At 55.4% G+C, this 22,078-nt stretch overlaps 6 protein-coding genes across 6 annotated transcripts; 3 read left to right on the top strand and 3 right to left on the bottom strand.

Moving 5' to 3' along the window:
• Window positions 1-90: 90 nt before the first annotated feature.
• BJ171DRAFT_201610 (phosphatase 2C-like domain-containing protein) lies at window positions 91-2,792 on the top strand. Its single transcript, XM_053106273.1, has 5 exons — window positions 91-348; window positions 649-809; window positions 968-1,340; window positions 1,461-1,581; window positions 1,833-2,792. Exons 1-5 carry the CDS (start codon window positions 251-253, stop codon window positions 2,661-2,663), a joined length of 1,584 nt encoding a protein of 527 aa, XP_052963694.1. The 5' UTR covers window positions 91-250; the 3' UTR covers window positions 2,664-2,792.
• A 2,501-nt stretch (window positions 2,793-5,293) lies between these two features.
• Window positions 5,294-6,172, top strand: BJ171DRAFT_517592 (uncharacterized protein). The gene has a single exon (XM_053112155.1). It carries the CDS (start codon window positions 5,360-5,362, stop codon window positions 6,146-6,148), a length of 789 nt encoding a protein of 262 aa, XP_052963693.1. The 5' UTR covers window positions 5,294-5,359; the 3' UTR covers window positions 6,149-6,172.
• Window positions 6,173-6,241: 69 nt separating this feature from the next.
• BJ171DRAFT_517588 (uncharacterized protein) lies at window positions 6,242-9,959 on the top strand. Its single transcript, XM_053112154.1, has 8 exons — window positions 6,242-6,646; window positions 6,878-7,062; window positions 7,204-7,630; window positions 7,864-8,181; window positions 8,306-8,395; window positions 8,504-8,765; window positions 8,906-9,084; window positions 9,279-9,959. Exons 1-8 carry the CDS (start codon window positions 6,446-6,448, stop codon window positions 9,594-9,596), a joined length of 1,980 nt encoding a protein of 659 aa, XP_052963692.1. The 5' UTR covers window positions 6,242-6,445; the 3' UTR covers window positions 9,597-9,959.
• Window positions 9,934-11,756, bottom strand: BJ171DRAFT_517585 (ARF-like protein). Its single transcript, XM_053112153.1, has 7 exons — window positions 11,584-11,756; window positions 11,332-11,344; window positions 11,166-11,217; window positions 10,882-10,955; window positions 10,539-10,770; window positions 10,378-10,403; window positions 9,934-10,222 (listed from the first exon to the last, which is right to left on the bottom strand). Exons 1-7 carry the CDS (start codon window positions 11,678-11,680, stop codon window positions 10,177-10,179), a joined length of 540 nt encoding a protein of 179 aa, XP_052963691.1. The 5' UTR covers window positions 11,681-11,756; the 3' UTR covers window positions 9,934-10,176.
• A 162-nt stretch (window positions 11,757-11,918) lies between these two features.
• On the bottom strand, window positions 11,919-14,183 carry BJ171DRAFT_517582 (26S proteasome subunit RPN7-domain-containing protein). Its single transcript, XM_053112152.1, has 8 exons — window positions 14,078-14,183; window positions 13,785-13,890; window positions 13,375-13,580; window positions 13,117-13,262; window positions 12,744-12,963; window positions 12,529-12,637; window positions 12,284-12,452; window positions 11,919-12,192 (listed from the first exon to the last, which is right to left on the bottom strand). The coding sequence occupies exons 1-8, from the start codon at window positions 14,096-14,098 to the stop codon at window positions 12,018-12,020; spliced, it is 1,152 nt and encodes a 383-aa protein (XP_052963690.1). The 5' UTR covers window positions 14,099-14,183; the 3' UTR covers window positions 11,919-12,017.
• Window positions 14,184-14,818: 635 nt separating this feature from the next.
• Window positions 14,819-21,190, bottom strand: BJ171DRAFT_201418 (periplasmic binding protein-like I). The gene is made up of 29 exons (XM_053106272.1): window positions 21,029-21,190; window positions 20,614-20,828; window positions 20,263-20,325; window positions 20,101-20,151; window positions 19,656-19,796; window positions 19,527-19,567; window positions 19,426-19,443; window positions 19,283-19,296; window positions 19,095-19,132; window positions 18,992-19,009; window positions 18,724-18,890; window positions 18,570-18,609; window positions 18,490-18,494; window positions 18,379-18,411; window positions 18,132-18,227; window positions 17,878-18,000; window positions 17,651-17,696; window positions 17,472-17,582; window positions 17,288-17,322; window positions 17,164-17,182; window positions 16,856-16,982; window positions 16,568-16,753; window positions 16,348-16,468; window positions 16,234-16,256; window positions 16,043-16,140; window positions 15,753-15,950; window positions 15,617-15,648; window positions 15,174-15,513; window positions 14,819-15,036 (listed from the first exon to the last, which is right to left on the bottom strand). The coding sequence occupies exons 2-29, from the start codon at window positions 20,824-20,826 to the stop codon at window positions 14,863-14,865; spliced, it is 2,571 nt and encodes an 856-aa protein (XP_052963689.1). The 5' UTR covers window positions 20,827-20,828; window positions 21,029-21,190; the 3' UTR covers window positions 14,819-14,862.
• Window positions 21,191-22,078: the final 888 nt, after the last annotated feature.

The following is a 22,078-nucleotide window of genomic DNA, read 5'->3' as shown; positions in this document are numbered from 1 at the left end:
TCCACTGTGCCCAGTGCCGGCCGCCGTGCGACGCCCCGCCCCATATATGGCAGGTTCGCTGCTCCATGCGCCCGTCGCCACTCGCCTCCCGCGAGAGCGGCTCTTCTCGCCCGGAGGCCGTCTCCTGGTCTCGTCCTGTCGGCTCCCCTCTCCTCTGGGCTCTTGTCCGCATCTGTCGCTGCCCAGTGGCATCGGCCATCCACAACCAGACCCCCGGTCATCTAGAACCCCAGACTTACTCTCACCAGCGATGCCCCCCAGAGCCGGACGATGGGTCCCGGCCGACGTGGAGCCCTCGCAGCTCCTGCCCGTCATTGCCCGCGAGGCCATGCTTTGCGTCTATTGCAGGTGTGTCTTTGTGCGGCGATTGGCTCTTCTCTTCCTCCTTCGCTTGGCAGTCGGCAGCACGCAGGAGGCACTCTTGTCCAAGTCGCCGTCGTCAGCACATTCAGTCCATGCGACTTGCTTGTGTCTACTGCCAAGCATCAAGCCGCCCCGCTGCTATTGCGACCTTGGAGGTGGACCCGGCCAGGATCGGCCGGCTCCCCCCTCCTCTGTCGGACCCCGCATTGCCTGGCTGTTCTAACCGCTCCGTCTTGCTCTCGGGGTGGACCCACCTGTCGCTTCTGCTGTGATATCCGCATGCAGCTCTGAATATTCTGCTCTGGCCACCGAGGGCGCCTTGCTCGGCGACGACCCGCAACGGGTGCCGATTCCCCTTACCGTCCTCGAGCTTATCGCCACAAAGATTGCCCGGCTCGTGTGTCTGCAGGTCGTCGAGGAGCTGCAGGCGTCAGGAGCTCTCTCGAGTACGTATCCACTGCTACGCGCCTTTATTATTCGCATCATCGCTGAATGATGTCGGTGGCTGGTCGCTGCTTCCCCAACTCGACACTGGTATCTGGAGGATTCGTGGCCAGAGACAACTCATGAGCACATCTGTCGCCCCACATCCGTCGCCGCACAGACACCACCACCACCACAACCACCAAGGTGCATCCCAGCCCGCAAGTCGATGCCCTCCTCCTGGACACGACCGTACCCAAGATCTCGAGCGAGCCGAGCGATGAGGGCGGGCCCCCGAGTCCCTGGAAGACCTATTTTTCCTTGAGCCGCAACAACACCGCCAAACGGGCCGATCCGATTTCCTTGCTGCGATCGGCCGTCACAAGCTTCACGCTGTCTCGCCCGCGATCTTCGACCCTCCCGTCCAATCCGACCGAGACGCTGCAGCGGGTGGCGACTCCCTCGCCCAAGGTGTACAAGCGCCAGGACGTCATCGACAGGGTTCAACCTGCCCTTCAGACGCTGCTGGAAACCCAGCTGGACAAGGTCGTCCGGTATGTCCTTCCCTCTCCTGGCCTGCTCTCGGCGCTCATTGAGTGCATAGGGTGTGTATCTCTTTTGAACATGGGGTTCATGCCCTGAACGGCTTTCGGATCTGTCTCTCCTTGTCGCAGTGAGGCCATGGCGGCGCCTGTGGACAAGCGTCGATATGCTGCCGATGGCGCTTCACTCAAGGGATGGAAGAGCAAAAACGAGGATCGCATCGTCGTCCGAACGTATCTCAACGAACTCCTGGTACGAAGTCCTTATTCATGCACCTAGCGCCAGTCGGGCGACAGGGCTTTGGCAGATGCAATCGGCTTTGTTTTTGGACGATACAGCCTCGTGCGCATTGTCGAGCGCACTCCCTTTCCGCCCTGCTGTGCATTGTGATGTGGAGCAACGCAGCCATCCCGCCATACTCCATGCTGGTGCATACGGGCTCGCTCGGACAAGGCCACGTCATGCTGACTCACATCTTGGCTCCGGTTCATGATGCGCGTCAGGGTCCCGAGCACCGGCCGCTGTCGTTCTATGCCGTATACGATGGCCATGCCGGGGAAGTCACATCTGAGTACGTAGCCACGCACCTGCACTGGGTCGTGGCCCAGCAGCCGGGATTTCCCAGCAATGCCGAAAACGCCTTCAAGGAGGCGTTTGGGACGGTCAACTCCAAGCTCAAAGCCGCCATGGAGGCCGGTGACTGCCGCGTGAAGAGTGGCTCGACAGCTGTCGTTGCCGCATTGGCAGACAACCAGCTGCATGTTGCCTGGGTCGGCGATTCGGTCGCCATTCTGTTCAACGAGGACGGCACATCCGAAAAGCTGATCGTCGAGCACACAGGCCACAACGAGGATGAGAAGCAGCGCTGTGTGGCTGAAGGTGGCGAGTTTCTCCGGGACGGCAGGTCGATCCGGCTCAACGGGCTCTTGAGCGTCACCAGGTCCTTTGGCGACTACCACATCCCTCAGGTCACCGCTACTCCCCAGACCCGGAGCATCACCCTCACGGGCAAGGAGAAGTATCTGCTGCTGGCGTCGGACGGCCTGACGGATGTCATGAGCAACAAGGACATCCACGAGTGGCTCCGAAAGCGCGAGCACGGCTATTTCGAAGAGAATGTACAGGACGACAACAATGGCTGGGGCCGTCGAACCTCCAGCCTCGCCGAGCCCACCCAGAGCCTGGATAACGCCGAGTCGGAGATCTCTGCGGGAAGCAACGCCGTCACGGTGGATATCCTCACCACGGGCGTAGCCGAGGTTCTGGCACAGAAGGCCCTGGATATCGGGTCTACCGACAACGTCAGCGTCATCCTCGTCAAACTGAAACCCTAGACACTCGCCGTGGCCACCTAAGCGATCTATCGGCCGCCGGGCATATACCTCGCTTGTCCTGAGGCCGAAGCCCGCCGTCTTTCACTCTGGTCCACTCCCTGCCGAGTTTTCGGCTCGCCAACCCAACCTCAGCCGATCTCCAAATCCAATCCACCCTCACTACCACTATCACTATCACCACCCAGCTTCTCCGCGTCAGCAGTCCGATTCTCCCGACGGCGGGTCTGTTCCTTCTCCCACCTTACGGCTGTCTATTTTCTACTCTCTGTGCCGGCCGCTCCGCCTCATCGACGACGACGCTGCCCCGTCGGCAGCACCACTCTCTGTCGGGAATCTGGCTTTCTGGCCGCTCCTTGCCCTGTCTTTGCTTCGCCTCACTCTTGTATCTCTACTGTCATCACCTCCTTTCGTCGTCTTGCTTCCACTTGTCGCGATACTGCAGCAGCAGGAGCAACGACGACGACAACAACAACCACAACCACACTGGTACTCTATTGATTCGGTCGTTGTCGAGATCTGGGCACATTGTGGTCTTGCCCGCTCTCGAGATTTTCGCATGCGCTTGCACGGCCAACGGTCCTTGCCCAGCACCGTTCCTCCCTCTGTAACCCAGTCACAGTTTGCAGCCCGGTTGCAGTGGCGATGAGTCCGAGGGCACTCGTGCGCTTGATTTGATTTTGTTTGGTTCGGATTTTTCTATTGCTTCCTTTTGTTTCCTTTTGTTTCGGCCATGTTGATGGGAGTTATTGAATGAATGCGGCGACCCAGTCGGCAGTGTTCATCAATGAAGAGCGCACAATTGGCGACAATAACAGAGTGGCTCCGTTGCGAATGCTGTACAGTCTATCCAGAAAGAAACGGAACAGTCACTTCCTGGCTTCAGATATCTGAAACCCGCTGACTGACTTGTAGGCCCAGTGGGCAAGCCGTGAGATTGTTTCCCATCCTGGTTGGCAATCGAGTGATTTTGGTTGGTTTGGGAAGCACAGTCTTGAATACACTCGGTCGATCTTCTGTGGCGATGATCGACTGGCATACCGAGATCATGTTCCTGGCTGCATTGATGTCTCGATGTGGGAGTGTGGTGGATGCATTCGACCCTCTGCACAGTTCCATGGTTTCTCGATATCAAGATGCTCGACCTTCTCGAGTCGCTTGGCTTCCCGACAATGTGAGCACACCTGGGATGTGTTGAACTCGTTCGCCGAGCACACATGGATCTTGGAGACGGATCGGTCTGGTGGTCGTCTCTGGTGGTGGTGGAACTGCTCAAAATACTTGGCGAACCTGAGTCTCCTGGGACTGGATGCGTATCCCTTCCCCTGTTTCCAGGATGCATTCCCAAAGGCAATCACCATTTCGGTCTCCCTTGGACATACTTGCTTGGCCATGAATGCGATGAGTGGGTAGGTGTATTCAGGTTCCAGAAAAAGCACAGCCATGCACAAAACAGGGGTGTCCCATTTCATATTGGAAACGCTGTAAGATGATTTTCGGTGGCGAAATTAGCAGTGGATCGACGGATTCTGCTGGACTCGGGCCTGTTGGCGTACACAGCGTCAAGACGACATCATCCAGGGCATTCCATGGATGCCGCTGGCACTGTTGTCGCCAGCCCCATGGACGAGCATGCTGGGGCTGGTGCTGTTGTTGTCCCAACGAGCCACCAGATGCTGCCGCGTGCTCGCCAGGGTGACGACAGAGCTTCGGCCGATTGGGGGGCCTGTCGGGTGTGTTGTCGTCGCAGCCGGCGCTGCCGTTCCTGGACTGCCTCCAAACCCAGAGCCGCCTGCACACCTGCCCTTCCATCCCAGCCCGGCGGTTGTTGATGTCGAGCCACCGCGAGGCTTGGGCTCAAGCTCGGGCGAGTTTGATTACCGTAGTACAAGAGGGGTGGCTGCACAGGAACTGGCCGTCCCACAGAGCCACTCGATGCTCGGCTCCAACAAAAAGCTGCGATTTCCGAAGGACCGGACTCGCTGCTGTGTTCGCATCGCAACCTTTTGCTTCGATTCCATCTGCATCCTGCTGCGGCCAGGCGACACATCGGCGAGCGTCCTCATCCCCCTCCCGTCCAGGACTGTCCAGTCGAACCCACTGATCTAGCCGCCATCGCCGTGTCAGTTCTGCATAAAATGAGTACGAACGCAACCTACGGATATGTCCAAAGTACGTCTCGGACTGCGGCGCTCGCTTCCCCGCGGTCAGCGGCTCGCAGATGGCTCCAAGCGATGCATATGCCCGAGATTCCATGACCATGGAGGAGCGACCCTGCGTGGTCTCCCGTATCATCTCGCATTGGCGCCGGCGATCTGGATGCAAGGGTCCGGATTCGCAAGGCCCAGCTCTGACAGAACGCCTCGCCGTTTCGCTGAACCCCCCCCCTCCTACCTTGTAGACTCGGAGATGGTGTGTCCGCCATTGCTGAAGAAAATCGGGCTCAGTCTGACAGGATTCTCCTGCTTCTCGGTGGTCGGTCGACAGCAATCAAGTACGGTCCCACCCCCGACCGCCTCTATCTCCCGAATAACCCATGTGTCCGTTGGCGATCTGCTCACCGCACACCAACCCAAAGTCAGCTAATTGGACCGTTGTTCTGTCCATTTTTATTCTTTTTTTTTTTTTTTTGACTCGGATTGCTTTGCTGCCGATGCCACGGTCATCCCCGCGAATACGCCGTCCACTCAACCTGCTCTATGAATGATGCTGCTGCTCTCCGCCTCAGTCTGGGAGTTCCTCGAGCGCCACCGCAACTTGAAAGTCGAGTACGAAGAGGATCCCAACTTTCATCTCCAGACCAAGGTCCCGGTCGTCCTCCACCTCAAACGGTCGACCCTGACTCTGCCAGGCAAGGGCTGGTTCGGGCTCCCTGCCTACGAGGACGGCCTGCTCCTCGAGATCCGGTTAGCCAAGACCGAGGATCTGGCTGCCGAAACCTGGTCCGGCGCCGAGGAGGAAGAGGATCGAAACGAGGCCGGCCCCGTCGGAATCGTTGCCAGCCTGGCCAGCGCCGTCTCTTGGCAGGACCCTTCCGAGCTCAACCGCGATGTGATGCTTGCCCTGATCAACTCGGGGACGTCCCTGGCCGAAATCCACCAGATCCTGAAGCGCCATACCTCTGGATGGCACGACTACAGAGGCTCGTACGAAGTGGCTGCGCTGGCGGCTGCTTGCAAAGAGATGTAATCACGGCGATTCAAGCCGCCAGCATCGGGGGCCGGGAGTCGCATCGCAGATGTGCCAGTCATGCGGACGGAGCCGTCATCGTCATCGTCATCGTCATCGTCGGTGATGCGTCCGGTTGCCCATCTGTTTGTGCGGCCATCATCGACGACCGGATGGCCATGAAGCGGAGCCAGAATACAAACGAAGATCGCCGGTTTCGCTGGGGGGGGGGCTCTTGGCTCGTTTGGTCACTGCATCGGATCGGATCGGCGATGCAGATCCGGCATTTTGGATCGCTGCTTGAGTGTGGATGGATTTGAATGACGAGGATGCTCCCGCATAGCACTCTGGCATTTCGCTTGGCCTCGTCTGAGCAGCGCCCGCCAAATGTCCGCCTCGGCGTCGGCCCTGGTCGGGGTTTGGAGCCGGTCCAGCCAGCCAGCTCGGTCGGCTTCGTTGGAAACGTGCATCCCTCTTCCGCCTCTCGCCCCTGCATCTGGCCTTGGCCATCCCCGACACCATCGGTCTGCAGCCCCCATCACACACAGCATCCAGACTCGGCGCTTTCCTGCAGCTGCGCCGATCGATCGATCTCCAACATCGCCGGCCTGATCAGCATGGACGACTCAGCAGGCATCATATACAACAAGCAGGTGCCCATCACCGTCAAGTCCTCGTCGACGCAGCCGGCCCCACTCGGCTCGCCGTCGTCGCTGTCGACTGGAGCGTCATCCGCATCTGGGGCTCTCCAAGAGCGGCGACACAGCGGCATCACCGTGCAGATCAGAATGGCTCACAAGCAGGGTGGAAGGCTAAAGGTTTGGAATGGGGCGGATTCGCCTGAATTGCGGAAATGAAGAGTGGGATGAGCTCTGGTCTCGGCTCCGGTGTTGTCTGCACTCTCCTATCCACAGGATCCACAGGATACACAGGACACAACGATCGAGAGATCCGAGCCGAGCCTCAGGCCCAGACCATACAACGCCGATCTCACGGCCGTCGCCTCTGTGCCCTTCCAACTCGCTGACGAAACGACGCCTCGACTCCAGGTCCTGCAGTTCCGGATCACCGACGAAGCCGACCCGTACTTTCTGTACCAACTCGATATTGCGGAAGACGATTTCCACATTCTGAAAACGGAGCAGAATCTGTTGGTTGACTTTCAGCAGTTTCCCGAAAAGGTCACCGAGCTCCTGGACCTGTGCATTCTCTGTCGGTCGGACGATCATCCAAAGTATGCTTGGCGACTGCGATCACAAACGACGGATCCATTTCCTTTCCTGTTGCCATGGCCATATCGTCCGCAGCTCGAGACATGGGCATCATTCAGCAACTCCGATCTGACCATGATCTGGGACTTTCCTCCACCATTCAGGTACCTGGCCTTTTTGACAACCTCCAGCCCCCGCACAACAACCTTCAGCATCATCGAGACCAACACATTCAAGCACATCAGCCATATTGCGCTGGCGTTCATTCCCGGCAACGATGTTGCAATCAAAGAGTATTTGGCTGGACTTGTGGTGGACTTCAAGGCGGAAAACGCCATGCTGAAGAGTGAGCTCGATACAACAGGCACATCGCTATCGACCCGGCTGCGAGACCTCGAGACGAGTCTTGCCAGGAAGAGCACCGAGATCGAATCGCTCAAATTGATCCATGCAAACCAGATCAGTGATCTGAGTCTGAGGCACTCGGAGGAGATGGCCAAGGAGCGAGAGCAGGCCTACAAGGAAAAAGAGGAAGTCCGAAGGCAGCTCGAGCAACAGAAGCGTGACGCCGATGCGCTTCATATCGACGAGGTACGCTCTGGCATGTGGTGGCAGGAACACATGTTTCGAAAGGTCTTATGGGTGGGCTGTTTTGGGTTGACTCTGATTGCTATGTGATTCGTTTTCTGTGCCTGGTGCACTCTGCATCGTCGTCGGCCCGATGCAATGTGGAGGCAGGGCATCGATCATGACTGGACTCTGGATGCTCTGCGACTCGAGCTAACTGCGCCAACTTGTCGTCTGTCTTTCTCTGGTTCTTCAAGCTCAATGCCCTGACGCTTAAATACAATACCCTTACAGCAACACACAGCCATCTACTATCCCACAACAAGACCCTTGAGCAAAACCTGGGCAATCTGACCCGCGAGAGCGATGCAGCCAACAGGAGACTGAATGAGACCCAAATCGAGCTGGAAAAAACGAGGCAGATCTGCGAAAGCCAAGACCTCCGCAACCAAGAGCTCGAGCAGCAGTGTGAGATGCTGCGATCCCAGCTGTCCAACAGCGAGCGTCGCGAGCGCGAAAGAGACGAGGCCGCTCGCCGCTTGGAGAGCCTGCTTGAAAGCTCGAAGGGCCAGCTGGTATGCGACGTTATCTGGACACTTTATGGGCGTCGATCGGCGATGTCCCTCCGCCTGGTTCTTGGCGGTGGAGCTGCACGCAGACAGCGCCATTTACATGTCAATTGACTCGCCTCGGCTGCAGGAGAAACGCGATGCAGCCTTGGATATATACAAGGTCCAGAACGACCGGCTGCAAGAGAACTTTGGCAAAGCTACGGAGGAGATTAACAAGGTAATCCATCGGGTGGCTTGCCAGCCATCCGTCCATGCTATCGCGGTGGGCCGCTCTCTCAGAAAAGTCTGCTCATCGCTATCGCGCACTCGCTGGTGATTTGAGCAGGGCAACGAAATCATCCGAAGACTCCAGGGGGATCTCAAGACAGCCAAGAACAAGATCAAGCTCAAGAACGCCGTGACAGTGCAGCAGGAGCAGCTCTTGGACGAGCGGCTGGCCTCGCTGGAAAAGCTGCAGCGGGAGCACACTGAGCTCAAAGGCCGGTGCGAGCAGCAGACCCGGTCCCTTGCCGAACTTCAGAAGAAGCTAGAGGAGCGCGAGGCCAAGATCGAGCAGGATCGCCAAACAATCGAAGACAATAATCACGGTGTGTGCTTTGATGTGGCAGAGGCCTCGCTACTTGCTCGCTTGCGGCCTGGGTATGCAAGTGGAGATGTGGTTCTTCCGAACCTTTCTTTGTGCTAATGGCTTTCGGCTGCGTTCCATACCTCCATCGTGCCCGAACAGTGATTGAGTGGCTTCACAAGCAGCTGAACGAAGAGGCCCTTGGTCGACCACTCGGTAGCCAACTGCTGCCACGCACAGGCACAGATGCAGGCTTTGGACAGATCGACTTTGATCGATTTGCGTCGTCATTGACCCCTGGTCCCTCGAAGGGGCTCTCGGAAGCCGTGGGCGTGGCCAATGTAAGTAGTTCGATACGGCCCGATGGGCTTGTCTGTTGCTTGGCCAGGAATTGGGTCGGGAATGTCCGCCTGGTGTATCGAGCGTCGACCAGCCTGGCGGTCAGCAATCCCTTCTATGTGAAAGTGTGTACACTGTAGTGTCGCCACGCCCACTGACTCGTTCGCACCTGTCAATCAATGACTCGTCTTCCCAGTATCGATCCAAATACGCACCGGCGGCTACTGGTACGCTGTCCGGCGTCGCTGCGTCTTCGACACTGGGCCAACGCTTTTCTCACCCCAGTGTCGCTGCCAGCACCAAGGCCGGAGGTATCTCGGAAGAAACCACAGGGGAGCCCGCGAACAAGCCCTACACATCCCTGAAGTACACGTCAAGTTTGCCGCTGCGACGACCAGTGCCCGGTGTGCCAACAGAGGCCGACCCAGGGTCGCTTCGTTTTGGTGCAGGCGGCGGATTGATTGGCAGTCGCAAGCCCTCGTATCGCACAGGGGCCGAGAACTCGTCGGCATAGTGCGCTACACGCTAGAAATAGGATCATTCACATCCATCGAATAAGGCTTCTGCTCGCTCGCCCTTGTCGAGAGAGCGGGAACATCTTCCCACACGGATAACTTGCGTGGGTTGTGGGTTGTGGGTTGTGGGTTGTGTGCATCAGGCGGCACCCGAACTCCATGAAATCCACTCGCCGAGGTCTTGCGTCGATTTTGTTCTTTGCTCTGCGTCATTCTCCCTCATCCCAGGTGCTCTGGCCTGCAGTGACTGCATCTGCGGCGGCTCGCTGGTCCCCGTCGTGCCCGCCCATTCCATGCATCTCTCTCACACAGGGAAATGATTAGATCCACTTGTGATATGATCCGACTTCGCCGTGTTTGCTCGAATGAGACGATGTGTCTCATTTTTGCTTCAACACGCTGTATTGTTGCTTGGGCGATCCGTTGGCGAACAAACCAAGTCGTCCACCATTCATCGCCATCAAGATGCGATAGCGTTCCAAGTCACAGCGACTCGAAACACACCGGTTATCACGATGCAGTTCCCCACCCTGTCGCTACTGGGCACATTGCTGTATTTCATTACGACATTCAGGGTGTTCAGGAAGTTAGCCGAGTGACGATCCAGTCGAGCCCGTCATGAAGTCTGTGGGAACCCAACATCCATGCAAGCAAGTACCAGGAGAAGAGACATGCAGTCGAGAATGTGTTAGCGCAGTGTATCGAGGCACGAATAAGCATCGACACATGCCCATATCAAGTCAAACTGGGGCTGTGCAGCCAGCGTCGATAGATGCTCACCCTTCGCCGGTGATGGCACAACATCCCTGCATCAAGAGAAGGAGAAATGTTCAGTATATGGCTCGTGGCTGCCGTTTCTCGGTCGCGATGGTGGTGCTTTTCGACAGAGTGAGTGAAGCTGAAAGAACCCATACGACTGCAACAAAACGTGGGAGGCGCACCTGGATATGCCAATGCCGATCTTTCAAGGTCGAAAGTGCCAGAGCCTCAGAGATTTGCATCGCCGAGCGGCTGTCCTTGACATCCTGCTTGTTGGCAAAGACGAGCAAGCAGGCACTCTTCAAATGCTCGTGCTCCAGCATGCGGTGTAGCTCTGCCTTGGCGATGTGGAGCCGTCCGACGTCGCTGCTATCGATGACCATGATCACAGCCTTGGAATTGACATAGTATGTGCTGTTCCGGAGGTCAGAGCCAGGGTGTTGCTCAGGGAGGGGCAGCCCATTGGCTCGCCCCCCTCGGTTCGCCTCGGTTCGCCCCGACGGCCACCAGCAAATCTGAACTCACCTCCATGACTGTCGCAGCGACTCTTGACCGCCGATATCCCAGACCATTAGCCTTATGTTTTTGTACCTCAGTTCCTGCGTGGGCCGTATCGAAAGTCGGGGTTGGTCACAATGGCGGCTTGGCGGCACTGCTGACATTGCCGGTATCGCCGAGTGTCATCACACCGTCAACGCCGTCATCAGAGCTGCGGCCGGCAGAATCTCGGCATCGATTGAGAACCAGAGCCGGTGTCCGTGGGGTTCGGCATGGCCAGAAGCGATGGTGCAGCCGCTATCGAGACCCACCTCCACATTGCTCCCGATCGTCGGTGATGTGCTGACAGACTCGTTGTATATCCTGATGGATTGTATTCCACGGAACAACCACCCAGTGTATCAGTAGAGACACTCAGAGGAAGGCACGACCGGCTCCAGATCCTGTTCACTGACATTTGCTCGCAGGAGCACCTACAGTCTATAGAGGACTGGCTCATCGGCGGAGCCATGGTGCGATCCGAGGGCGAGCGATTGCGATGGCAGCCGGCAGAGAGGCAAAGGATAAAGGTTGAGCCCTTGATTTCATATACGATACAGCAGAACAGGATCCAAGCACAGGCGGAGGACCGGCAAGTTGACCAGGGCCGTATTCCATCACCAGCAACCTGTTCATCAGGCGCCATCCGGACTCGGGTGAGCCAACGACAAGCAGACAATCGCCCCGCACCTGTTGTCTTGCCGGCGTTGTCCAGGCCGACGATGCAAATCTTGTATTCCGTTTGGCTCCAGAGCAGCCGCCAGAGCTTGGTCAGGACGATGCCCATAGTCGGGGGACGGCGGGATGCGGCTGGATCAGGGGAACGCACGATCGAACACGGCGCATCGCTTGTATTGGCCGGCACACACACACACACAGCGAATGCAGCGCCTCGATTCCGAACAAGTGTTTCCTCAGAGTCGATGGCGCCAGCGACTGATCAGGGAGGAATAGCTGGATGACGGACGTGCACCATCGGTCCCCGTGGCGGCTGCGCTGTGGACTCAACCCCTTTGAGACACCGGTTTTATGCCAAACAATCATGGTGCCTGTATTGGTCATGCATATACGGGTGGTTGCCACACGGAAGCCAGGCACAAGAACAGCGGCGGGCGACAGCTAGGTTACAAGCTGATGACTCGGCTGAGCTTCTGGATGCGGTTCAAAAGCAGATCGCCCTGCTTGATGGTGGACTGGTACTGTGCGTTCTTTGCATCGGGGCGGTTGGTCTCGACAATGCCTCCGACTTTGTCAATGACGGCGTTGAGGCGTCCTGCAGCAATAAACTTTGACAGGTCGCTTTGGAAGCAATTGGAAGCACATCGCAGTTGTGTCAGGTTGGCTCCTCCACTTGACAAAGGTGTCACGGGCTGCAGGTCTGTCTGCTCACCTGTCGATGTAATCTTGCGACACGCCGAAGGAGTTGGCCAGCGACTCGATGGTGAGGCTTCTGTAGGACTCCAAGAGCTGGGCGTACGCAAGGATCCGCATCTCGCGCACATAATACCGATAATGAGGGGCAAGGATGCGGTCGTACTTGATTTCTTGCTCGATGGTAGCTAAGAGCGAGGAGCCGGTCAGCATGTCGCAGAAGCATCCGAGGTCAAACATGGTGGGTCTTGCGGCGCGACTCACCGAGCGACTGGAAGAACCGAGCATAGTCGCACGTGTATATTGAGTTGGCAAAGTCCGAGAGATTGTTGATTTCGTGAATCACCTCCAGGACTTCGGGTGAATCGATGATCTGCATGTAGTGGCGATTGAGGCGGATTATTTAGCTCCAGAAGCTTGCAGCAATAGACATGGCTGCAGATGCGGGGGCAACTGGCTGCAGACACGTCCTCGTCTACCTTTTTCTTGTAATCGGGACGAGGCAGGATCAGAGTGGCTGCCAGGACAGTGTAGCGGACAAACTCCTTGTAGTCCATCAGCTCAGTCGAGGTGAAGGTAGCCAGAGTATCGATCAGCTGGTTCACGGCTCCCTTGAAATCCCGGATCGAGAGTTTGTAGATGCCTTCGTAGGCCTTCAGGCGGTTGCGTCGGTCCCAGTCACCGCCCTCTTCGATCAACCTGTGCAAACCGACAAGGTCCTGCAATAGTTAGAGCGCGCAAGTTCTACCGGCGTTCGGAAGCCATCGCATGAGCTATCAGCGTCACTGACATTCGAGCCAACTGCCCGCAGGTCCGCAAGCAGCAGCAGCGGGAAAACCTCGTCGTCCGTACCGCTTAGCTTCGCCGATTTTACGAGACACCAGATCCTTGTCGTCGAAAAAGAACCCGATGCGAATGGTAGCAAAGAGAATATCGATGCGTTGGCCCAAGGGACCGGTCTTTGAGAAGGCTGTGGTGTAGGCATCGACGGCCTTGTCCTGTGAGATCAGAATGTCAGCAGCGCCTGGGAGCAGATACAAACGGAGGACGCCATATCATTCACATGAGATCCGGGCACCGTCTCGTCGGGTATCGTCTCGTCGGGCCCACCTTTTCGCCGATCTTTGTCAAATAGAAGGCTTTGGCGGTCAGGGCGTCGCTGATCTCGGTTTCGCCCAGATTGGCCTCAGCATCCTCGAGCTTCTCCTGCAGGCGAGCCAGCTCGGCATCGTTGGCAGTCTTCATTTTTGCCAGGAGCTGGGCATCAGGAGCCCATTTGAGCTTCTCTATGAGGTACTGATAGAAGGGCGCCATGTCTTTGGAGAGCCAGCCCGGTGGAAGTTTGGAGTGGTGTTCGTCAACATATTGCTACAGTTTCGGACTGGCGGGAAGAGATATCGGCGAGCACCGATCCTCGCCACTGGCCAACGCAATCCATCGAACTGCGCGATCGACAGAGCCCCGGCTCTCGGATCCGTCGGGGCACGCGGCTGCGCTAATGCTTTTGGCTTGAACATTACCGTTAGCTGTGATGGCGTCCATCAGCGCCTTCTGTGCCGCTGCATGGGACGAGGGCAGGCCATGCGACAGCGAAAAGCAGTACTGGGCCAGTTCAAGGTTGGGGATCTGGTCGATTCGCGGATGCAGATGTGGATGCAGATGTGGATGCAGATGTGGATGCAGATGGGATTGCAGAGAAAGTGAGCAACATTCCAAGTCTGTCGCGGGGATTGTCGGCGACCAAAAACCCTTTCGCCGCTGGTGATCGCTGTTTCTGCTCTCGCCCATCGATGCATATGCCAGACAAATTTACTTTGGGAATGGCTTCTTCCATGGCGAGCGACGGGTCAGACCAGCGTGGTTGATAATGCAGAGAACCAGGAGACTGATCCGGAGCGGCATCAATCGGGTCGCTGCCGAAACCCGGCCTGAGCAACCAGGGCAGCGAGACCCTGGCCGAATATCACGTGCCCAAGGCCGAAGATGCTGCGCAACACCAGGTTGCTGCGCCACAGCCAGTCCAGCCATCTTCACCCTGCTTCAGAGATTCCGGCTGGAGGTCCTCACTCGGAAGCGATCTGTTGAAGTGCATGTGGCTCTGCTCGGCACAGTCCGTCGAATACTAGATTGTGCATGGAAATGTTTGTGGAGCCCCGTTGTTCGTGTGTAAAGTGTAGATTTTAAAATGCAGATCATCGCTGGGCACTTCTATCGTCGAAGCTAAAGCCCGGTCACAGTCCCTCGAGCACAGGTTGCCAGAAATGCGCCATATCTCGAAAAATCCGTCTATTAAAACGCGGCTTTGTGTGATGGACAATTGCGCTGCCTTCTGTGAGGTTGATTGCCACAGATAAACTCGGTCATACTTCCAATCACACACTTGTGGAGCTCTCAAAGTAAATCAGCCAGGGCTCGTAGTCATTCTTGTTTATGTCGACGACCCAGGTGATGTTGCTGTTCTCCGATATGGTTGCGACACACTCCTTTTCGTCCAGAACGGTGTCAACGTTTGGGGCTCTCAGCTTGACGAGCAGCGGATCATTTTCCCCGCTCTATTTGAAATGAGCATGTATGAGTTGGTGGCTGTCGAAATCATCCTCACCATGCATACAATCCATGAAGAAAGCTGAGCAGTAATACTGGGAGCGGGGGCTTTACCTTTGGGATTATAACAAAGCTATTGGGATCAAACCACAGCAGCATGATGGTACAGTCGTCGAATTCTTTGAGGTGTCTCTTCTTTTGCTGCCAGTTGTACCGATAGACCTTGCGCTGCAATGCGTTTGTACCAACACATGAGTGATCCACAGGTTTGGCGATGAGGCCTCCAAGTCGCTCGAATACTGCAGTCATGAGGCCCATGTTCATCAGGCCCAAGAGCTCGGGTTCACCATCCGACAAATACATACGCATCTAATTCTTGTCATTTTGTCGCGAGTGATCACGCCTCGAGCTGACTCCACTTTGCTGGCTGATACGATTGAGCGGGATCCTATACCAACGGCGGCATCTTTCTTGCTGGGCTTTTGACCTGACCCAGACAGTGTGGTTGAGTAATATTGGATGCGAGTGGAAGTATCCTTGAAGGCGACTCCAGTCACGGCGAGCATCATCGGCATGACAGCGCACACGAACATGATCGATGGGACGAAGACGAGCCCGGCAATATACAATGAAAGACGCTCCCCATATGCCAACATCATGAGCGACGATATGGTGAAGAACGCCGTCCCTAAGAAGAGAGCGTTTCTGTGGACGGTAGACAAAGAAGGATGTCAGTGTCGGGGCGATCCGCGCCAACCAATCAAAGCAGCTGCAGGACCTCTAGAGCGGCTGTGCAAACGCTGCCTACCCCATTCCAAAGAGCAGGACTCGGTTTTCGCTCTTGTAAGTGGATGGATATATGTTAGTCATTCAAGCTCAAGTATATGAGCAGAGACCGAGCGCAGTTTGATTGTAGATGCCGGGTGCGACTTGATTGTACTCACAAACGGAACTTTGGCGTTGCTGGCTTGCTGGAAGAGGGCGTAGGTCGTAAGCAATATGAGGGCGCCATTGAATATGATCATTCCAACTTGGATGTTGTTGGGGTTCGAGGACTGGCACGTGATATAGTGGTCAAATTGGTCGGTGTCGATTCGAGTCGGCTGAAGTGGATATTGGCAAACCAGCACCAAGGAGAGAATCTGCAGTTTGTTTCATACATCAATAAGTGCCAAAGCGTCAGCGACTTGGTATATCAAATGAATGGACGGATTGGCTCTTGCATCTGTCTTACCAAGTTGACCACGAAGATGACTCCTTGGAACGAAAGCAACGATGCCGTCTTGACGGGTGTGAACACGCTGATATTGGAGCCGGCATGCGCCCAGAAATCTTTCGGAATATGGAGGTCAAGTTAGCGACTTGATACCACAGCCTCCATACCGACGCCGATCGCAAGCTCAATTCAACAAACGGAAGCCTTACGATGTGCCTTGGACAAGAAGGCGCTGGATGACCGATGGAGGAAGAACCATTAGCTCTAACTGTGATTCACGGTATCCAGAGTTGTGGCTTTCAATCTCCCAAACTGTTGCTTACCTGATCATGATGCCTGATCCAACCGACTGCACAAACGGGATCGCGTTGCAGCTTTGGGCGGTCAAGGGGGTGCTGAGGAAAGCGACTGCTGATCCGTGGATCAAGAGCGCTCCGACAATCACTGAGACACAGAGTCGAGATCGCTTGATGAGTTTGCATGGTGCTGCCATAATGCCCTTCACTGCGTAACTGTCCGTTACACGAGCAACAGACAACCCACCAGAGACATAGAACCACACGTTTCCAAATACAGCCACTGAGTTGGTTCTCATGCGAAGGAGAAACACAATCGATGCAGCCAGGGTTGCCATAATAAATATGACAAAGCCTCTCACGGCATGGCTTGTCGATTGACTCAATCCCTGGTCCAAACTTGGCGGAAAGTCCAGCGGGATCGCCAGGGAAGCTGAAGCAGTGATAATGATCAGTCAGAACGATAGCTGCAGCACTATGTCAAAGAAAATGCCATCTCTTGCACGGTTCATGGTTGCTAGCAAAGGGCGCTCACATGATCCGTTGAAGAACGGGTTGATGCCAATCTCCGTGATGAGCATGGGGGCGGATGAGTTTCCACTGCTGACGAACTCGATAAAGTCGTATTTGTTGAAGTTCTCAATGGCGCCAGGATTAGCATTCTGCTCTCCAAAAGTCAAAGAGGACGGGAGAGAGTGCATCAGTCGCGGACAGTACCAGTCCAGGCGAGTCACGATGGTCCAGCATTGACAGAGCCAAAATTACGCATACTGGCCAGTATCTTTGCCAGCCTCGATCGCGCAGTCATATCATGCGCTGAATGTTTGCTTAATGTGGTCATACATAGGCAATGTCGATAATACTGCGTCGAGTTAAAGCGATTCAATGATGAGTATTCGTGATTTTGGACATCGGCCCCGACCTGCGAGCTGAACCGTCGCTCTACGTGACAAAACGCTCGGTTTACCTGGTCAACTTCTGACCATATCGGTCGAACATGAGCTGTTGCCCAATTGCGTTGCAGTGAGATGGGACGGGATGAGATGAAGCGCAAAACAGGACAGTCGCTCAACCAGCAGAGCTTCTGAAGCTGCTAATGCAGCGATCGGGATACCCTGGTTGACACTAGGTGACAGCTGCCCGACACCTACCGGCCCCAAAGCTCCGGCGTAGTTAGTTGAAAAAACTGAAGGCGTGAGCAGTTTGTTCACTTGGTTGGATACCAGGTCGCTGAGTCGTACTTGAGGGTTGGTATTGAGCAGCTACAGCAAGATTGTGTTCAAGTGAGTTTCCGAAACACTGGGCAAGTGCCACTGAGTTGTGAGCCTACCTTTTGGATCGCATACACGAGCGTCGTGATGCTCTCCCACGATGCCCTTGCAAATACAATGAGATGCTGCTATTAGTATACACAGTTGCCAAACAAGAAGCTAGCCGCCTCTTGATATTGATACGATGAACTCCAAGCAAGCCCTACCGGGCAGTGTCCCATCACTATGCTGGCTGCAGGCTCCGTCTGCTTATCATCATTTGAGACAGGACGGATGTCATACTCACGTGACGTAATACTTCTGAGGAGCAAACGTAATATCGGTGTTCAGAGAAACGCCAAAGCTCGTGTTGTACAAAGAGTTGAGCAGTTGGTAGTCAGTGGACTGCGTGGAAATTTGTGGTCCAATTCTGTGGGTGTATGGCAAGACGATGGTCAGAAGGTACAGAGCGGGTGAGATGACGACGGCATGGAAGGAATATTGACGGCTCTGTGCGCTTGCACTCCGCCGAGGATCTGAACAAGCAACACGAGAACTCACAGCGAGAATACTGGAGGAAACGTTGTATTGGCTGGGAGCACAATGTTGAGATTTGTTTGAAGCTCCGTCAGTGTATAGGATCCATCGGAGCACCACCTGTGCCGGGATCAACAGCAGCAGAGATTTTGGAAGCAAACTCGGCGTCAATACTGCACTGGGCGTGGAGGCTGCAAGATCTTCACAACGACCCGTGAGGTGATGAAGCTGTGTCTCCTGCACAATCACAACGCATGGACAAAGACAATACCAGAGATAGTCCGGGGTTGTCAAATTGTAGTTTCTGAACGGAACCCCGGAGCCCAGTTAGTCGATCATCTGCATCATCGGTACATTGTAAGCAGATGCAGGGAATATTTACCGTGCCTGTAAAGCCGAGCACGAGATGTTAGTGATATATCCAAGAAGCTGCAGCTTCGGTCATGTGGCGCAAGATCTTACCTCTATAAACAACGGTGCCAAGAACTGGAGCTGACCAAACCTGGTTGTTGAAGCTGCGTTAGTATTGCGCTAAGGGCCTGATTTATACAGCTAGATCCAGGGATGATCCCTGCGTTGCGTTGCCGCTGTGTCTCGTCGCTCGGTGTATTCTTACAGCACAAAGATACGGGTCTGCGAGGCCACCATGGCTTCGCACGCAGCCTGCAAGCTGCTCGGCGTGGCTACGAATTGCTGTATGAGACGAATATTTATGCCAAGGGATTCTGCTCGCTGTATAAATCCCGAAGCCAGCTGTGGCCCGTAGGACGAAACCAGCGACGGCTGTTTTGGAAGCAAGGCATCTTGAGTCGAGCTTTCCAGCGACGCGACTCAGACCTGCAAATCGCTGGCACCGCAGTATCCTCGATAGAAACAGAGCGTACCGTTGTCAAGACGATAACCTGTCACGACAGCCGAATCGTGATCAGTAATGCGGGTTGTTTATGCTGGCAAACAGCGCTGATGCCTGCGCCACATCCAACCTACATTTCTCCAGCCCATGCTGTAGACCCAGTCGGCAATCCCTGGAATATGGTGGAAGGTTAAAATCTCGTATTTGACACACCAATATTTACCAATTAGATTGCTATATTCGTGTATGCACCGTCAAAATTGCGATGCAAAGCTTGAAAGTACCCCAGTGGCGGGGCTCATGCATAGCCGTTATGACGTACCTGTGGCAACATAACTTTCAGCCGAGGGTTCAACGGGGTCGAAAACAAAGTGTGGTATCAGTTTTCGAATCACGGAAGAGCTTCGGTCGTGGCGATATCCGCACAAACACAATCTTGATGGGATCAAGCAGAGCTCGGCGTACCTGAGCACGGTGCCAAAGCTGTGATTATACCACAAGGTTAGCTGTGGATTAGGGCAAACGCTTTATGACACCCAAACTAATGGAGCATCATGTGAACATACCTGATGGTTTGAGGAAACATTGCCCACTCTGGATTGCCAGGCTGGTCGAGTGTCGCCAAGATATGAGCAGCGTCAGCCAGGCACGGTACCAAGTGGCCTTTGGCACGAGTCTCCTCATGCACAACCTACTGCTAGGGCAAGAGATCCTGTCGATGCAAGGAACGGATAGCCGAGTGCATTGGAAACCATGCCCGGGTACTCGACGGAAAACCCGCCACTGACAAAGGCGTTTACGGGAAAGCTCTGCAGCGCTTGGATGACATTGTTGATCTGGGTGTAGTGCAATGAAGAGTATGCCGTCGATAAGCATGAATCAAAGTTGCCCGACAGTAACAGCGGATGAATGATGGGATACGTGACGGTCGAGCGAGAACGCGAGCTGGAATGCAGATCTAGAGTGAGGGCGATCGGAGCGGTAGGACTTGGACGATGATTCTGAGCAGTGCGACCGCCGCTCCAGTATATCCAACGGAACGCAAGACAGGGGCTGCCGCGATCTCTGCCAATCACAAATAAGGCGTCTCACAGCCCTCCGGCTTTGCAAATCATTGTCACACGATGGATATGATCATACCGATCTAACAGGAATCAGGTAGTTGGTGTAGTGGCATGAAAAGTTGAGGCGCTGGACGAAAGATTCGAGTTAGCATTGGACCGGCAAGGTGCCTGCCGTGTTGATTGCGGCCATGATGGATCATATGCTGGATTGAGCCCAGTAGAGTTGTGTTGCCCGTACCAGGCCAGGAATCACGGTGTCGATGGAGTTGTAGTAATCCAAGGCCATCTGGAAAACCTGGATCTGTTGGCGGGAATAACGCGTGAGAAGTCGCGGAATATCATCGGCCGAGACTTGGACACTCTCGTATCGATTGGCCTGAGCTTGTACGGGGTACTCGCAGAATCAACTACGGTGGCATGGCCGAGGCGCCCAAGACGGGCACTGCCGCCTGGAAAGGTTGATGCAGTCGCGTGTGCGAGCCATCGAAACAGCCGATTTCCAATGGAGTGGCTATGGCACACTCTCCAACAGCGACAAAACACGGAAGCTGCTGATCGGTGCAAACGGGCAAACCACATCCAAGCGCACCTGACGCACGATCCAGACGGGATTCATCCCATAGAGCTGCGTCGTTGTGTTGTAGGAGGTCAAAAGCGCGATATTGTAAACAGGGGCATTCGCCTTGGCAGCGCTGACAGGAAAGTATGGGTTTGCCCGGACAGTTTCCGGCGGGAAGGTTTGGCAACCCGCCAGAGTCACCAAACTGGCGTAAAACCAGATAATCGCAGCGTAGAGACGCATCGCTGGTGGAGGAACCCGAGGATAAGCGTGCGATGGGGGAAAGAAAGAAACCCAGCAGCTCGATTCCTTCTTACTCCCGAGTCCCCGCAGCTCGATCGGCCGAGGGACATGCCTGCCAGCGACCGATTGACCGAGGGAGACATGATCGGTACGCCAGAGCCCGCACGGCGTCAGCTCCGTGCTCCCAATCAATAGCGATTACCGGGAGGATAGGCGGCGCCAGGTGCAGTCGCAGCCGCCAACGATCGGCGAGGATGGGCGCCGATATTCACCGAAGCGCGCTCGTACACTGTCAGGTTCGATACTTGTATCAGCCTCGGCGATTACAATGGCGGCCAGCCCATCTCATGACTGAGTTGGGCTGACGCCATCAATGACTCAATCTCACCTTGGGTGTGATGGCAGTGGCTGTTCTTCTAACCAGGCGGCAGCCAATCACGCTCAGACTGTGGTTGCCGCATTGATTGCAGTTTCGGCATGTTGAAAAGGCAATGGGTCACAGAGTCTGCTCGGACAATACCACACGGATCATATCACCCACTTGTCTGAGAACGACAAGTGGGTCAAATCATCTGCCTGGGCGCCCGTCTCATGAAACCGGTCTGCCTCACAGAGTCGGTCCAAATCCCCAGGCTCAATAGTGCAAATGCCGATCGACATCGTCCAGCCCGGAGGCCGATCAATGTCATTCAATCGTGCGCTGGCCATGGCTGCGTGGAGACCACAGGGCGATTGCGGAAACCAGGGGGCGATCTGCGATCCTCACTCGGAGGTTGCCGAATCCATTCATTGACAGAAATCTGGCTTTGAGGATGCCGGTCTTGAACAAGCGATCGATCTCGATGAGTGGTGATCGATTTGCACACCACAACCATGCTCTTGGTCGCGTTGATGTCTTGATGCCGGATTTTGGTTCGCTGGCCACATCGCTTTGAACCTACCTGATAAACCTATGCAGGCTAACTCTCATTTTTTTTTGGGGGGGGGCAGTGGAACCGCTTGAAAGAGCAAAGGGGCCTCAAACGATAGGGATTGGAGACATGGACCTTGCTTTGTTTCCACGGAGGTGAATGGTCGTTGTGAATAATTGATGTGAGGATATAATTCGAAAGAGATCAGCGGTCTCGTACCGTCCCGTTTAATTTTGTGAATATATCACGATGCAGACGAGGTCGCCAGGGATGCCAGCAGGGGCTTCGCTGCGACTTTGTAGACATTGTGAGATCCAACAATGCCGGATGCGCTTGTCAAC

Source organism: Polychytrium aggregatum, assembly GCF_025602895.1.
Source record: "Polychytrium aggregatum strain JEL109 chromosome Unknown BJ171scaffold_38, whole genome shotgun sequence".
Lineage (NCBI taxonomy): Eukaryota > Fungi > Chytridiomycota > Chytridiomycetes > Polychytriales > Polychytrium > Polychytrium aggregatum.
This window is presented reverse-complemented; position numbering and strand designations above follow the sequence as displayed.

Coding starts and splice junctions, on each gene's coding strand:
- BJ171DRAFT_201610 (XM_053106273.1), top strand. CDS start 251: ATGCCCCCCAGAGCCGGACGATGGGTCCCGGCCGACGTGGAGCCCTCG. Junction 349..648: donor ATGCTTTGCGTCTATTGCAG/GTGTGTCTTTGT, acceptor ATCCGCATGCAG/CTCTGAATATTCTGCTCTGG. Junction 1,341..1,460: donor CAGCTGGACAAGGTCGTCCG/GTATGTCCTTCC, acceptor TCCTTGTCGCAG/TGAGGCCATGGCGGCGCCTG.
- BJ171DRAFT_517592 (XM_053112155.1), top strand. CDS start 5,360: ATGAATGATGCTGCTGCTCTCCGCCTCAGTCTGGGAGTTCCTCGAGCG.
- BJ171DRAFT_517588 (XM_053112154.1), top strand. CDS start 6,446: ATGGACGACTCAGCAGGCATCATATACAACAAGCAGGTGCCCATCACC. Junction 6,647..6,877: donor AGCAGGGTGGAAGGCTAAAG/GTTTGGAATGGG, acceptor CCTCGACTCCAG/GTCCTGCAGTTCCGGATCAC. Junction 9,085..9,278: donor AAGCCGTGGGCGTGGCCAAT/GTAAGTAGTTCG, acceptor TCGTCTTCCCAG/TATCGATCCAAATACGCACC.
- BJ171DRAFT_517585 (XM_053112153.1), bottom strand. CDS start 11,680: ATGGGCATCGTCCTGACCAAGCTCTGGCGGCTGCTCTGGAGCCAAACG. Junction 10,956..11,165: donor CGATCGGGAGCAATGTGGAG/GTGGGTCTCGAT, acceptor CGGCCCACGCAG/GAACTGAGGTACAAAAACAT. Junction 10,404..10,538: donor ATCGGCATTGGCATATCCAG/GTGCGCCTCCCA, acceptor CTCTTGATGCAG/GGATGTTGTGCCATCACCGG.
- BJ171DRAFT_517582 (XM_053112152.1), bottom strand. CDS start 14,098: ATGGAAGAAGCCATTCCCAAA. Junction 13,581..13,784: donor GGACGCCATCACAGCTAACG/GTAATGTTCAAG, acceptor GGCTCTCCAAAG/ACATGGCGCCCTTCTATCAG. Junction 12,638..12,743: donor GTCCCGATTACAAGAAAAAG/GTAGACGAGGAC, acceptor CACTACATGCAG/ATCATCGATTCACCCGAAGT.
- BJ171DRAFT_201418 (XM_053106272.1), bottom strand. CDS start 20,826: ATGCGTCTCTACGCTGCGATTATCTGGTTTTACGCCAGTTTGGTGACT. Junction 20,326..20,613: donor CCGTCTGGATCGTGCGTCAG/GTGCGCTTGGAT, acceptor TCCCGCCAACAG/ATCCAGGTTTTCCAGATGGC. Junction 17,323..17,471: donor ACGCCGGAGCTTTGGGGCCG/GTAGGTGTCGGG, acceptor ATTGGGCAACAG/CTCATGTTCGACCGATATGG.